General features: G+C 35.1%; 1 protein-coding gene across 5 annotated transcripts in view; it reads left to right on the forward strand.

Moving 5' to 3' along the window:
• The window catches only part of CCDC102B (coiled-coil domain containing 102B), a 185,004-nt gene that overhangs the window by 48,209 nt on the left and 122,373 nt on the right, over positions 1-14,422 (forward strand). Inside the window, exons 1-2 of one of the 5 annotated variants that reach the window (XM_041739451.1) lie at positions 5,731-5,798; positions 8,313-8,382. The exons of 3 other annotated variants lie outside the window; for them this stretch is intronic. In XM_041739451.1, coding sequence (XP_041595385.1) covers positions 8,330-8,382 — 53 coding nt within the window. In that variant the 5' untranslated portion in view covers positions 5,731-5,798; positions 8,313-8,329. Of the gene's footprint in view, positions 1-5,695; positions 5,799-8,312; positions 8,383-14,422 lie in introns of those variants that run through there. One more of the 5 variants, XM_041739453.1, reaches the window with a different exon arrangement.

The following is a 14,422-nucleotide window of genomic DNA, read 5'->3' on the forward strand; positions in this document are numbered from 1 at the left end:
TTGTTGTTTATTTAGTTTATTTGTTGACTACTTAAAAGAGTAGTAGTACTCTATTTCCATTATGTCCTTACCCTTAGAATCCACCTATAGGTTTTACCATCCATTTTACAATGATGGAACTGAGACTCAGAGAGGGAACTCACTCAACTGATGCTCAAACCCACATCCATCTGTGGGATTAGGATCTCTTCTCTTTAAAGTTATATTTGTTGTAGATCATATTTATTTTTCTTTTTAAAAAAATATTTTTATTTGTTTTAGAAAGAGAGAGTGAGAGTGTACAAGAGTTGGGGACAGGAGAGAGGGAAGCAGACTCCCTGCTGAGTGCAGTGCCTGATGTGGAGCTCAGTCCCAGGAAGCTGAGATCAGGACCTGAGCCCAAATCAAGAGTTGTTGCTTAACGGACTGAGCACCCCCAGGCGCCCCTCAAATTTATTTTTCTTACAATTTTTTCCTAACCTTTTCCTTAACTGACAAAAATACCAATAAATTTGGCTCTGTGTTACAACTCAGACATTGTCATAGAAAATAGACATCGTGTTTGTAAAGAAATTCTGGATATTCTGTGACAGTAGTTTGTATTATTAAAACAGTGAGAGGGAAGAAAATGTTTTCTGTAATGCTGCAATGAGATTCATATACAGACACTCCAATTTAGTTGCTGATGTGTGTGGGTAGACACAGTTAGTTTAATAAAAGATGGTGACTTCCACCTGGTGTGTCTTGATTAGTGAAGGATGTACTTGGAAAATCACAACAAACTGTGATTTCGTGTATATGTGTTTCTAATCTATGGTTTCAAATCACCTAGTGCCTTTCACCAAACTGGTTTCCTTGCAAGACATTTTCAGTTACTTTGACAGTTATGATGCTTTTGAATAATTCTTACAAGTATTGTTAAAACTGTTAAAATTGCAGCAATTAAGATTTAATAGTACAACTGAGTTCAGGTAGTGAAAATCCACAGAAAATCTTTTTGACATTGACAAAGGTCAGTATTTCTCTATCCTACTTTGTCAATGAGAGGCACATATGTGTGATGTTGCTGTTATTAATTGTTTCAGCATATAAAAGTAGGGAAAAACCTCCAATCGTAGTACAAATTTAAAAATCACTGTATACTTACTATTTTAATGGTGTATCTTTCAGATTTATTTTTGTTCCTTCATTGCTTTTGCAGAACATCCATTCACCCATCATTTATGCATTTTTACTTTTATTCACTTATCCATTTATTTGCTTATCTGCCTCAAATTCAAAGACAAATGCAATATTATGGCCTTAAAAAATTTATAGTTCTCAGAGGAAACAGACAGGGAAATAAGACCATGAATATTGCCTTGGATTGTAACATTAACTTTCTGTGGGAATCAGGAGGAGCCTCACAGTGATCGTGAGAAATAGCTGTGAAATTAGGTAAAAGTTGCTATGGGAGTTTTCAAGCCTAGTGTTTGTTCTGAACTCTCCCAATTAGCTGATAGAGATCTGGAGTAAAATAAGTTTTGATTAATATATTTCCCACTGTTTCTCCAGTTAGATAGTGTTAGAACTTTCTATGGGCTATAGCTCCCAATTTAATAATAAGGCCACAGAAGAAGACTGATGACAATGACTTAACCAGGTAAGTTCTCTTTTTTCCCCATTATCAGAAGCCTGCATGAGGCCAGTCATGGTCCTGGCTGCTTCCGCCATTCTCAATGTGGCTTTCATCTGAATTACCACTTCATGACCTCTAGATCAGTTCATGCTTCTCCATCTCCAGCTTCTTATCCTTGTTCAAGGAAGGATAAAGAAAGAACTGAAGTGGAGAGGCATCCATATAAGGAAGACAAAACTTTTCAAGAATACTTATCAGGCTTCCACTTATGTTTTACTGTGAAAACTACCACATAGCTAATTGTATCTGTAATGAGAGTCTTGGTAACATAAGCTTTTTTTTTTTTTTTTTTTTTTTTTAATTGTAGGGAGGAAACAGAGAAATGATGGTAGGTAAATAGCAGACTTCATAGGGAGGACTTAATATATAGAATAAAATTGGAATCCACACATACAGAATATCAGCCTTCATTGTTGTGTGTTGAGTGCCTTAAGATACTGTGAACTCACCAAGAGATTATGAAAACTCTAAGGCTGAATTTTCTCCTCCTTTTTTCTTATGCTCCTCTTTTTTTATTATGAGATATGGTGTATTAAGATAATGAAGATGCTTGTGCACTGACGTGTGTGTGTGTGTGTGTGTATGTTGTGTGTGTTGTGTGTAAGCTATGATGGCAATACCATTTGAACTAAGATGGAGACATTGGATAACTTTGTTTCCATCACGCTGGTAGGTCCCCTCAGTCAACAAAGCATTTGTGAGACAAACTTGGTTATAAGCACAAAGCAGGATCCTTCTCCACTTTCTTAACCCAAGAGAAGAGAGGTTGTATGGGAAAATGAACCTTCACTTGACAAAGCTTCCAATGGGAAGTCACTTTACATATGTAGTTATATTTTATTGATCTACTACTAGTTCATAAACTTGAGAGTAAAACCCGGTGTGTGAAACAAAAATTTGGTTGGTGTGAGTTCAAAAGAGAGGGAAGCAGATGAAATGGAGACAACAAAGGACAGTTATTTTAGGTTTTACTATAAGGGTAGTTGCTGTGTGTCAAGGGTGGAGTGGTGTAAGGTCTTGGGAATAATAAAAAGGTTTCTAGCTTGATGGACTGCACAGATAGCAGCATCATTATTTAAGATTTAGAAAAAAACAAGATACAGAAGAGGTTCGGGAAGAAATGTAAGATATTTGCTGTTTGGGAATTACTGAGGGATTTAAATGGTTTCTAGTGCCTTTCCTCATTAGACTGTTAGACATCCAGGTCTCAAGTTTGATAAACTGTTATGAGCTGACCATATGTATTTGAAAATTATACGTATATTAGTATATTTGCTAGGGTTACCATAACAAAGTAGTACAAACTTGGTGGCTTAAACAGATATTTATTATCTCATAGTTCTGGATGACAAAAGTCCAAAATCAAGGTGTCAGCAAAGCCATACTTTCTCTAAAGGCTCTGGGAGAGGATCCTTCCTTGCCTCTTTCTAGATTATGGTGCTTGCCAGCAATCCTTAGCTTGTAGATGTATCATTCCAATCTCTGCCAATGTCTTCTCATGGAATTTGGCCTTGTGTGCCTGTATTTAAATTTCCTCTTCTTTGTAAGGATACCAGTCATTCACGGGACTAGGGCCCATCCTAATTCACTTGACTTCATTTTAGGTTGATTACAAATCTGCAAAGACCCTATTTCCAAATAAGGTCACATCACAGGGGGTCGGGGGAGAGGACTTCAACATATCTTTTCAGAGGACATAATTCACCCCAAAATGAGGTGTGGCAAGGAAGACACAAAAACAAAGTGACCACCCAGACAAGATGTGGAGTGAGAAAAGGACCAGTAATAATCTCTTGGAAGTACTCCACCTTGAAAGGATAGTAAGCTAATAAAAGTGGGGGGGGGGGGAGGGTATAAAAACATGGTGTGGTCAACAGGGTAGAAAAAGTAATCCAGAATAGCTTCATTCTGGCAAATGCATTGTAGAGAAGAGATTTGATAAGAAGGTTAAAAATCTTTAAAGATTTCAAGTAGCATGAATACAGGGAATAGACCACCGTAACTCTTGCCAAATATGGAGAGGGACCAGTGTGGGGACAGGTTAATAATTTAGGATGCCACAGCATTCCAGACAGATTTTGATAGCTGCCCAAAACAAGATGTAGCAGTGGGAAGGAGAGTACTGTGCATATCAGTGACATAAAGTCAAAAGAAGCTGGTGCTGGATTGGATATAGAACAGGGGTCAGGGATGACTTCCAAGGTCTTTCTTTAGCAAACTGTAAGGCTGGGTTGGCACTATTGAGATAAACAGTGCAGCAAGTCCATGGAGAGAAGATGATTTCAGTTTCAAGTATGTTGATGATGTATCTGTCATATTTTCCAGTGGCAGGGTTTAATATGCTGGTGCATGTAAGTGTCAGAGACAAAAAGAGGATTAAATCCAATTGTAGATATTTGAAAGTCATCTGAAAAGAAAGATGATAATTCATACCATGAGAAAGGGTGACATTGTCCAGAGAGATAATAGATTTACATGGGAATATACTTGATGTACCTGGAGGGATAGGAGAGAAAAGAGGCACCACCAAAGAGATTGGAAGATCCAGAGAGAGAGGTCAAGGGGAAGACTAGGGGAGCATTGTGTTAAGATAGAGGAGAAAGTCTCCATGTCCATGGGGAGCAGCGTCAAAGACTGCAGCGTAAACGGCCATGGGAGATGACAAGTGGAATGAGAGCTAAGAGGAGTCTATAAACTTTTAAAAAAAATGTGCCTGTTGTTGTGAATCCATCTGGGCCCATGTGGGTGTGTGTGTACAAGTGTGCATGAAAGAGAGTCATTTTGGTGCATTAAAGGGGATAGACGGGAAATTAAATGCAGTTTTTGCCTGGAAATAAGTCTTTCAATCACCTGACCATGGAATAGAAGGGGGAATGGTACCTACCAATGAAAATGACTGAATTGACAGTGAAATTCACGGTCATAAGTGAAATTGACTAAAGCCTAGATGATGCTTAAAATCTGTTGGGGAATTCCAGACAGAAGGGAGAGTTCAGAGGAAGGGGAGAGAGAAAGGTGATTGAGCATATCACCCTGCCATAAAAACAAAAAACAAAAAACAAAAAACAAAACAAAACAAAACACAGGGAGAGGAAGTCCCTAGCTCAGAGGGTTAGTTTCCCTTCTTTTGGAGAATGGTCTCCTCTTGGTTGTGTTGGGATGTAAGGGGGAGAGGATGCTGTTAAATGGAAGTAGATGGCAAATATGTTATTCAGTGAAGAATGATCATCCAAATTAAGGAGGGAGGACGAGTGAAATTATTTGGAAATGTTAAATCTAACTTTTAAATGCTATTCTCATGCTATTTATAAGGAACATGTTGATTGTGTGTTTTCTGCCCTTGTCTGTTTCTTTGGGCAGCCAGTGCTGGTAGTGTCAACCAGAGAAGCTCTCTTTTATGTGGTCTGCCATCACCCCTTCATCAGAGCACTTCCTGACAGCCTTGTCCTGTCACCGGAAAGTCACTCCCTCCCTCCACCACCCTAGTGGACAATGAACTCTCCCTGGGGGGCTCTGGAGATGCAACTCACAGTTCCTGCCACATGACTGAGATCCAGAGTTTTGACATAAGAGTTTTTGTATCATGATTTGCTTACTCAAATATTTTATTCAATAGTCTTTCTTTTCTTGGCAATTGAATAAAAATCATATTGGACCAATGATATTTCCTATTGTTCCTCTGATCTGTCATATAATCTCTCTTTAAATCTTGCAGATAGTTACTTTATTCGGTTTTTAGTTTTTTCTATTACTATTACAAGTTATACCTATTGTTATTAAACATTAAATGCTTGTGGATGAGGGGTGGGTATTTTCTTCTTTTTTCACTCACAGTACATGGTTTCAAATGGGTTGGATGGAAAGCTTTGTACAACCACACTTAGTTAGGGAACATTAAAGTGATTTTATTTTGGTTCACTCACTTGTGATCCAAAGAGGGTGTTGTGGTATTGGTTTTGATAAAACTTCACAACCAATGGGAATCTTTTTTGAGTTAGTGTGGAGTGGCCTTAATGCTGGAAATAATCCTGTTGGCCAGGACCCCAGAGCTATACAGATGAGAAAAGGATGCAGGAAATTCTGTTGTTTACACATGTGTCTGTAACACTGAGCCGCTAGAGCAGCCCAGCAAGCCCAGAGGGTAAGATGCCTAATAACCTTGTGGTTTTCTATTTAATTATTATATTTTCCTGCTGGAGCAGAGCATGTGGTATTCTCGGAGCAAAGAAAAAGACAGTTACTTATAAGATGCAGAACAAAACTACTGTAGGTCTGGGAAACAGAGGGATTTGAAGTTTCTTCTTAAAGTGGACTTGATTCCTTCCCTCTTTCTTCCATTTTCCACTGTTGATATTATTTATCCTGACAGCTTGCCATACTTTTCCTGTTTTTTAAAAAATAACTATACTAAGCACAACTCAGGTAAGAATTTCAACTCTAAATGTAGACAGTCATAGATTATGTTGATATTAAGACTTTGTTTTGTAGTTCCAAATGAATATGAGTTAGTCAATGTGTTTGAAGTGATCTATATTCTTAGAGTTTAAAAAAATGTAAAACTGTTATGCAAACCCTCATATTTATGCTTCATGCATTCAGAGTTATTTTTATTTTGATGGATAGTCCTCATGCTGAATTTCTGTTATTGTTAACAGAAAAGTATACTTCAAACTTGGAACTAATATTGATTTCTTTATATAAGTTATCTGGGCAGTATGGAGGAGATAGGGACATAGAATCAAATAATAAAAATCCTGTACATGATAAAAAGGAAATGGATCTTTATATGGGAAGTAATAGTAGAACTGAAGGGAAAAAAAGATCTCTGGAAACCATTGGGAAATACTTGCTCATGTTTTCCACAAAGATAAATTATAAACTGAATATTGAGTGGTTAAGTCTATTAAATAGAAATATAATGAAGATATTATTTAAAAATAGAAACTAACATATGCAATTGAAATACACAATGATAATTCTTAATATTCTCATTTATATCAACACTAGTTTTCTATTTTTTGAAATCATGCAAATACACTTTTGCCAATAGCTTTGTGGAATAGGGTACTGTTACAACTTTTGACTGAATGCCTTGTTTTTAGTCATTTTTGTTGAATATCCTTGCATATACATTAAACATTTCTGAATTCTGACTTTATGCACATTTTTACATAAGCATTAGATGAAAAAGCAATCTTAAAATGCTAGAAATACAGTTATCTGTGTAATTTTCCTGTGATTTTGTAGTATTGACTTAAGGGATCAATAAATCTATTTGAATGACATTTAGAAAAATGCTATATGTGGATTGCTTTTTTGAAAAACTTTAAAAATTTAGTTTTCTTGTAAAATGGCAGATGATATAATTTTGCATTCTTCATGTTTTTATTGGATTCAGTAATTGCATGATCACTAGCATATAGCTTCCTGGTGCCTTGATACAGTTGTGGTCTTGAAATTTATGAGGTTTTCCTCTAATTATTAGAGCCACAAATATAATGATGACAATTCTTTCAAATTAAAAATGATATAAGGACAACTTCTATTTGAAGAAGTACCATTTCTCCTGGGCTGATACTACAAGGTTAATTGAATTTTTCTATAATGGTAAAACCTTCAAAAATCTTCTTCTTAGCAAGATTTTAAAGAAGCCTTGAAAGAAAAGTCCTGCTTCCCGAGCTGAGTCTTAAAAATCAGTGGAATGTAGATAGTTGTTGAAAAACAAAAAGACCGTTCTACTTTGTAGTAGTAGTTGGAGCAAAGAGTTTTGAGGCATGAGCTATGAGGAGCTATGAGCCTCATTGGAGAAGAAGAAAAACTCACCATCGTGAGTAGCAGACATTGGGCTCAAGAGTGAGACAAAGTTGTGAAATACAGAGCACTGTATACTCTGAGTATACAGAGTAATTTTGTCCCTACATATTGTACAGTGGGGGTGATTGCAAGTTTCTGAAGAGATGGGGAGTATTTATTCTTCTTTGCTTTGTCATCATCATCATCATCATCATCATCATCATCATCACACTACCAGCAAATAATAGCATTTCCTATGTGTAAGGTAATTTACATACGTATCTACAACTTTGATAGTTGCATAATAGGATGAAATTCATATCACATATCTTCATTTTACATGAGGAAAGTTGATGTTCCGAAATGTTAAATGATTTCTCTAAAGCCACAGATATAGTACATTCTGGAGCTAGGTTTCCAAATAATGTCTTCTTGGCTCCAAAGCTTTTCCACTCTGCTCCACTGGTATTTTAGGAATGTGAGTCTGGCAGAAGTTGAGCAGAATGGTTTGGGATGGCGTTGGGGTAATAGCGTGCAGGGAAGAGACAGTGAGACGACATCCGTAAATCCAAGCTAATCACAATTCTCTCAGGTGGTCCACTCTTACTTTAGGGAATAGACAGAAGAAATTGATACTGAAAACAAGCAGATTTTATACTTAAATTGGCCATTCTCATATTCAACACTTAGGCTTTCCTCTCTTTTATTTTATTGAACATCGTATTCAAAGAAGATGTCTTTTGATTTCTCAGAGGAAGTTTAATCACTGATTTTCATCAAATATCACATATTCATAAGAGAAACGCATGTGGTTACTGGAAGTGATATTGGGAACACACTGGCATTCTTTTGTTTGTTTTAGATGAGTGATATGAATGAATGATTAGTGACCACACCTTCTTAAAACCATGGAAAGACCCCATGATTATCATGTAAGTTTTATTTGAATGGGTGAAGAGCATATATAAAATTTATGTTGCTAATAGACAATGCAGAGTACAGTACATCTGTAGTAAAAAGAATAAGCCCCATTTAACATTTTTCCTCGTATATCTAAACTTTAAATATATTTTACTTTTCCCTAGAATATTTTATAAATATATATTATAATTATATACATATAATAGTGTCTGTGCTCTCATTTTAGAAATGTACTATCTACTGTTTTATAAGTTTATTGTCATTTAAATAGGCTTTACTGGAGTAATGCCTTTTTGCCATATGCCCAAACAGCTGAAGATAGTTGAAATGTAAAGATTCATTCCTTTAAATATATCATTACTAAAACAATAAGTGTATTTGTCAGCTCAAATACTTTCATCACTGACCTTAGGTTAGGACATTTCATTTTAATTAAACAGATGTAGGCTGTTTTCCAAGATTGTATTTTATAGAGAGTCTTTTACATGTTCAATACCTGGTCCTCAGCGTTTGGTCCTCAATGCCCTGATCAACTGTTGATGCACAATTGTTATCAAGTATTATAAAATGGAAAACTGGTTATCTTATAGGAGGAAAGCAGCCTATCAAAGAGAAGATGGGTTGTGCTCAATACCATTCTATTAAGGTCATAGCTTTGCAGATTACTAATATTTTTATATATTTAAATACCTGAGTGACTTGCATATGATGATATTTACTAAGAGTTGCTGTTATATGTAGAAAAGATAAAATATTTGCTGTTAAAAATTGATAGAAGGACTTTTTTTGGTAGCTGAATACAGAAGTACCCTTTTGAATAAAAAACATATTCATTGCAGAGCTTTCAAATGGTATCCTATAATCCTTGTCTTTAATTTGTAGAATTAAGCCCTCTTCCCCCCAAAAAATAGATGTGCTGAAGTACTACCATATCAGAGGCAGACCCACCAGAGTAGAATGAGAGGTACCACTCAGAGAGGTAGGAGGAGAGCTATGAAACAGGAGTCTTTCCGAAGCTAAGTAAATGAGTCCTTGCTGAAAGATGAAATGGCCAAGTTATATAAAATGCTACTGAGTGGTCAAGGAAAATAGGAGTTAACTGTTAATTAGATTTTGCAATACAGAAGTTATTGATTTTCTGTTTTTGCAGAGATCTAGGCTTAAAAACTGGTAGAGTGAGTTCAAGAGAGAGTGAGATGAGTGAAAATATCTTCTAATGGTTTTTACTATAAAAAATATCAGAGAAATGTGATGGTCCCTGGATGGAGATCAAGATGATTTTTGTTTTTCAGGTTGAAGATATTATAGCATGCCCCTTTGCCGATACGAATGACTTAGGAGGGAGATTTAATTTTATTAGAAAGGAGAGAGAGGACTATATTTGTAGGAGCTAAGTCTTTAAGTCAGTTAGTGGGGATTCAGATGGAACCTGCAAATGGGAAGTTTGACTTTAGGGGCAAGGATGATGTAGAAAGAGGCTGAGATCAGGGTATCCACAAGGCTGATAAGTGTGGTAGAGCCAGAGTATGGTAGTTGTCTTTTGATAACTTTTTTTTTTAAGTGAAACAGAGGGAAAAAAAGAATAACTTCATCAAGAAAGATGGAAGAGTTAAGGAAGAAGATGGGTGGACTTTTGGAGAATGGGAGAGTGAATTGATAAGGGAAATGGAGTAGGGTTGGCTTTGCAGTGCTAAGGGCTGACGTGATATTCAGAATCAAGAATTGAAGTGAGACCTGAAAGTAAACCATGTTTTCTCTAAGTATTAGCAGATGCTCAGGTAGGTGCCTATGTGGAACAGGCAGATAGTTGAATGCCAACCAGAATTGGAGTTTTCTAGGCAATAAGGTTAAGAGAATGCCAATCTAGCTGAGCATAAATTGTTAATTAATGGGGCTTGGAAAAGGGAAGGAGTATCAATATGAAGTAGGTAATAAATGGTTAGAAGATAATGGGATCAGTTAATAGGAGGTCCAAGTTGGGTCAAAGAAGAGAATTTTGTGGACAACAGAAGGTAATCAAAAGGGTGCTTAACATGGAAATGGAAGAAATGCTGTATGGTAATAGTATCTAGGGTATATACCAGCCAGTGGGTGCATGAGGTAGAACTATTGGAATTGATAGGAACGGAGAGATGAGAATATTGTAAGGATACTGCATCTGAAAATATTTTGGACATGAAATTAAGTTTAGTTCCATTACAATCAATTAGTACCACACTCGGTTTTACTAGATACATTTTATTTCTTATTAGTAAATGTCTTTGAATTTACTTAAATGGGAAAAACAGTCCTGTTATAAAAATACATGGAAAAACATGGTGTTTTATATGTGGATTATATTATGGTAAGAAGATAAATATCCACAAGTGGACACTAATTTTAGTACCCATTCCCATGCTGAGACTAATTTTGTTCATAATTTCCTCCACTTAACTTATTTTTTTTAATGTATCCATCGCCTCATATAGTTACCTATTTAAAAATGTTTAACTGAAGTGTTGTTGACATATAATATTAAACTAGTTTCAGGTATACAACGTAGTGATTCAGCGATTCTATACTTAATGAAATGCTCACCAGGATAAATGTATTATGATATTATTGACTGTATCCCCTCTGCTGTCCTTGTTATTTTTAATGATGTTTTGCTTGGTCTTACAGACTGTATTAGAGAAGAATCTTCAGGGAATGATAAGATATAGACATAGAATTTTTCACATCTAACGAATTGTAAGCCCATAATTTTTCTTGATGTTTATTATTTTGCCAAAGTTTTGGATAAAGATTAAATTATATTTGTTAATGATGGTCAGAAACCATGAATCAATGATATTATTCTTAGGCTTTAGTTCATAATAAAACATATTTTAACAACTACTTTTATTTTAATATTTATTTTTTTTTCCTAAAAGCTAGGCTGTCTAAATAGCTTAAAATAAATGGGATTTCTTTTTAACTTCTCAGATGAGAATGTGGAACAGTCATATCCAGTGTTTTGAATCATGGCCATTTTATTTTGATGTGACTATTGTAGCATCTCCTCTTCTACATTATGTGACCATGTGGCAGAGAATGAAAATGTTCTGTTCATTTATATTTGAATGATAGCTATGATGCTGATGTGTATTTACATTATCAATAGAATGCATTTCAAACATATATTTGTAAATAATATTATTAGCAATCATCTTAGTTTGATGCATAAGTGAGAAGCCTCTGTAAGATAGAGATAGAAATTTTGTGAGAACACACTGAACATAAGTTTGAAAATTCAAAACAAAGTTTTCTATTTCTGGAAAATTCTCTATGAAAAAGAAAAATCCTTAATTTTTTTGGTTGCTCTAGAGTAGAGCTACGCAACAGAAGCAGTGTTCAAGCAACCTTTACAATTTGAAGTTACATTTAAAAAATAAATGTGGGGTAGCCCGGGTGGCTCAGTGGTTTAGCACCGCCTTCAGCCCAGGGCCTGATGCTGGAGACCTGGGATCGAGTCCCATGTCAGACTCCCTGCATAGAGCCTGCTTTCCCTCTGTCTGTGTCTCTGCCTCTCTCTCTCTCTCTCTGTGTCTCTTATGAATAAATAAAATGTTTAAAAATAAATAGATTTTAATAACATATTGTACTTAACCCAATATCTTTAAAATATTACCATTCTAAAATGTAACCAATATAAAATTAATGAAATAGTATACATTTTTATTTTCCACACTGTGCCTAATTTAGACTTAGAGTACATCTCAGTTCGGACTGCCTTCATTTCAGTGGTTTTCTAGCACTATCAGGCTTGTAACTATCCAGTTGGACAGCACAGACTATTATATAAATAATATAAATAATACAGAATATAAATAATTACACAGTAGTGTCTTAGCAGGTGTAGGTCATGTGTAGGGCATTACATTTATCTCCTTGTTGTAAATGGAGATAAGTGTTTGAGCGACCTTTCTAAGGAACAAATTTACCCCAGGTTTTCTGATTCTGAATCCAGTGCTCTCTGAGTGCCACTCTCCATTCTGATGGTGGTTATGTTGCTGTATTTATGTTATACTGATTCTGAGAAGGGTGTACAATATGGTGACCTCTGGAAATAACTGGTACTAATATGTTCTCCCCTTGCTGTTATTTTAAAAAATCTAATTGGCATGAATAGTAAGCAGTAATAAAAATGATCAACCCAGGACACCTGGGTGGCTCAGTGGTTGAGTGTCTGCCTTTGGCTTAGGGCATGATCCCAGGGCATGAACCAGTCCCACATTGGGCTCCCTGCATGAAGCCTGCTTCTCCCTCTGCCTACGTTTCTGCGTCTCTCTCTGTGTGTCTCTCATGAATAAATAAATAAGTAAAATCTTAAAAAAAAAAAAAAAGATCAACCCAATTTTAGGATTCCACACATTTCTCAGGTTTTTTTTCTTTTTTTTAAATAAATTAAGTGAAAGAATCAAATCTGGTAGAACAGAGAGATAGAAAAAGTAAAAATAGAGGTTTGGAGGAAGATTTTAAACTGTGGCATTATAGGGATTATTTGAGAAAGAGTTGAAAGGAAATATTTATATGGCTGGGAGGGCAAATAAAAACATAGCAAGTTTTCAGAAATATAAGGGTTTAATCTGGTCTTCAGCTTTTTGCAGTTCTTTGCACATGTCTTACATTTTCTATTTTAGGGACTGGAAAGCAAGATCTCTTGAGAAATGTAAACACTAGCTGTTGACTTCCTGTTGTTTTGACATTTTTAATCCAATGCCTGGTCTTTACCAGGGGATTAAAACACTATGCCTACAATACAAACAGATAAAAACTGATTTCAGATCAATTAGCAATTTTCTAGGAACTCTGCTTTTTAGTTAAATTGCTTTATTCTTTAGTGTTATCTTCTCTGATGCCAAAGGGCAAACCCCCAAAATATCAACACTTAAAAAGATGATAGATGATTGGAGACTCTGTCTAAACAGAGTACAAAGACATTTGGCTAAATGGAAAATGTATGGACAGGAAAAAAGTTTCATTAGCATGTATAGTAACTAATCTTGAAATCAAAATCTAACATTACACTTTTTAATATTTCATGTCTTAAGATTATAAATTATCTTTTCCCAGTGAAATCAAGATTTTTAGATCTCATTATTATAAGAGGTAACTTAAGTATTATACAACCACAAGCTTTGTATTTCTGGACAAAGTATTTTCCTCCAAATAATGTATCTGAAAGAGGATTACTTGTTTTATTACATTAAAATTGATAGAATTAGAACAAAATATATGATTTATATCAATTTACTCTTAGGAGAGTCCATAGAAATGTAATGAGGTTGTAAATCTAATGCCAGTAACTAAGATAAGAAGTCTACATTTTCTCTAAAAATCAACATATCATCAACTGCTGTTCTGATAATTTTTGGTGAAATATATGTATATATTACTATTTCTCTTTTTGTTACATGGTATAAGAACATTCAGTTTTAAAAAATGTCATTGTTTCACCTTCACTTTTTTTAATATTATTTTATTTCAGTGTTTCTGAGTATTAGAATCTTCCTTACCAAGACAAAAGAATTGATTTAGTATCTTCATAGTACTTTAAGGGAATGTAGTACTATAAGTGACTATGTTTTAATTGTATACGAAATCAATTTTACATATCCCTTTTATATTTTTACCATTTATGTCACAAGAGATACAATGTACTTTCTGGAACTTATGCTTCTCCTATTCAGAGGTAGATAGCCTTGTGATTTCAAAGTAGATTAGTCATGTATTTTAATAAAAAACATAGTTATGAGCCTTGGGTAGATCCATATTCACTAATAATTTTATTTTCTCAACTTCCTCTGCAATCACATTCATAAAGACTTACAATTTAAGGTCTAAACCTGACCTGCAGAAATTTGCAGCTTCAAGGACTTAAATGAGCTCCTGTGGTATTACGCTTTGAACACATTGCCATGGGTGGGTGGAGGCAGCTGGTTTCCTGTTTAAAATATTTTTGAGAACTTTTAGAGAGTTCAGTTCATTCTCAGCTCACAGTTCCTTCATAAAAGAAGAGTTGAACGTTTA

The sequence above is a fragment of the Vulpes lagopus genome, chromosome 24 (assembly GCF_018345385.1).
Source record: "Vulpes lagopus strain Blue_001 chromosome 24, ASM1834538v1, whole genome shotgun sequence".
NCBI lineage: Eukaryota > Metazoa > Chordata > Mammalia > Carnivora > Canidae > Vulpes > Vulpes lagopus.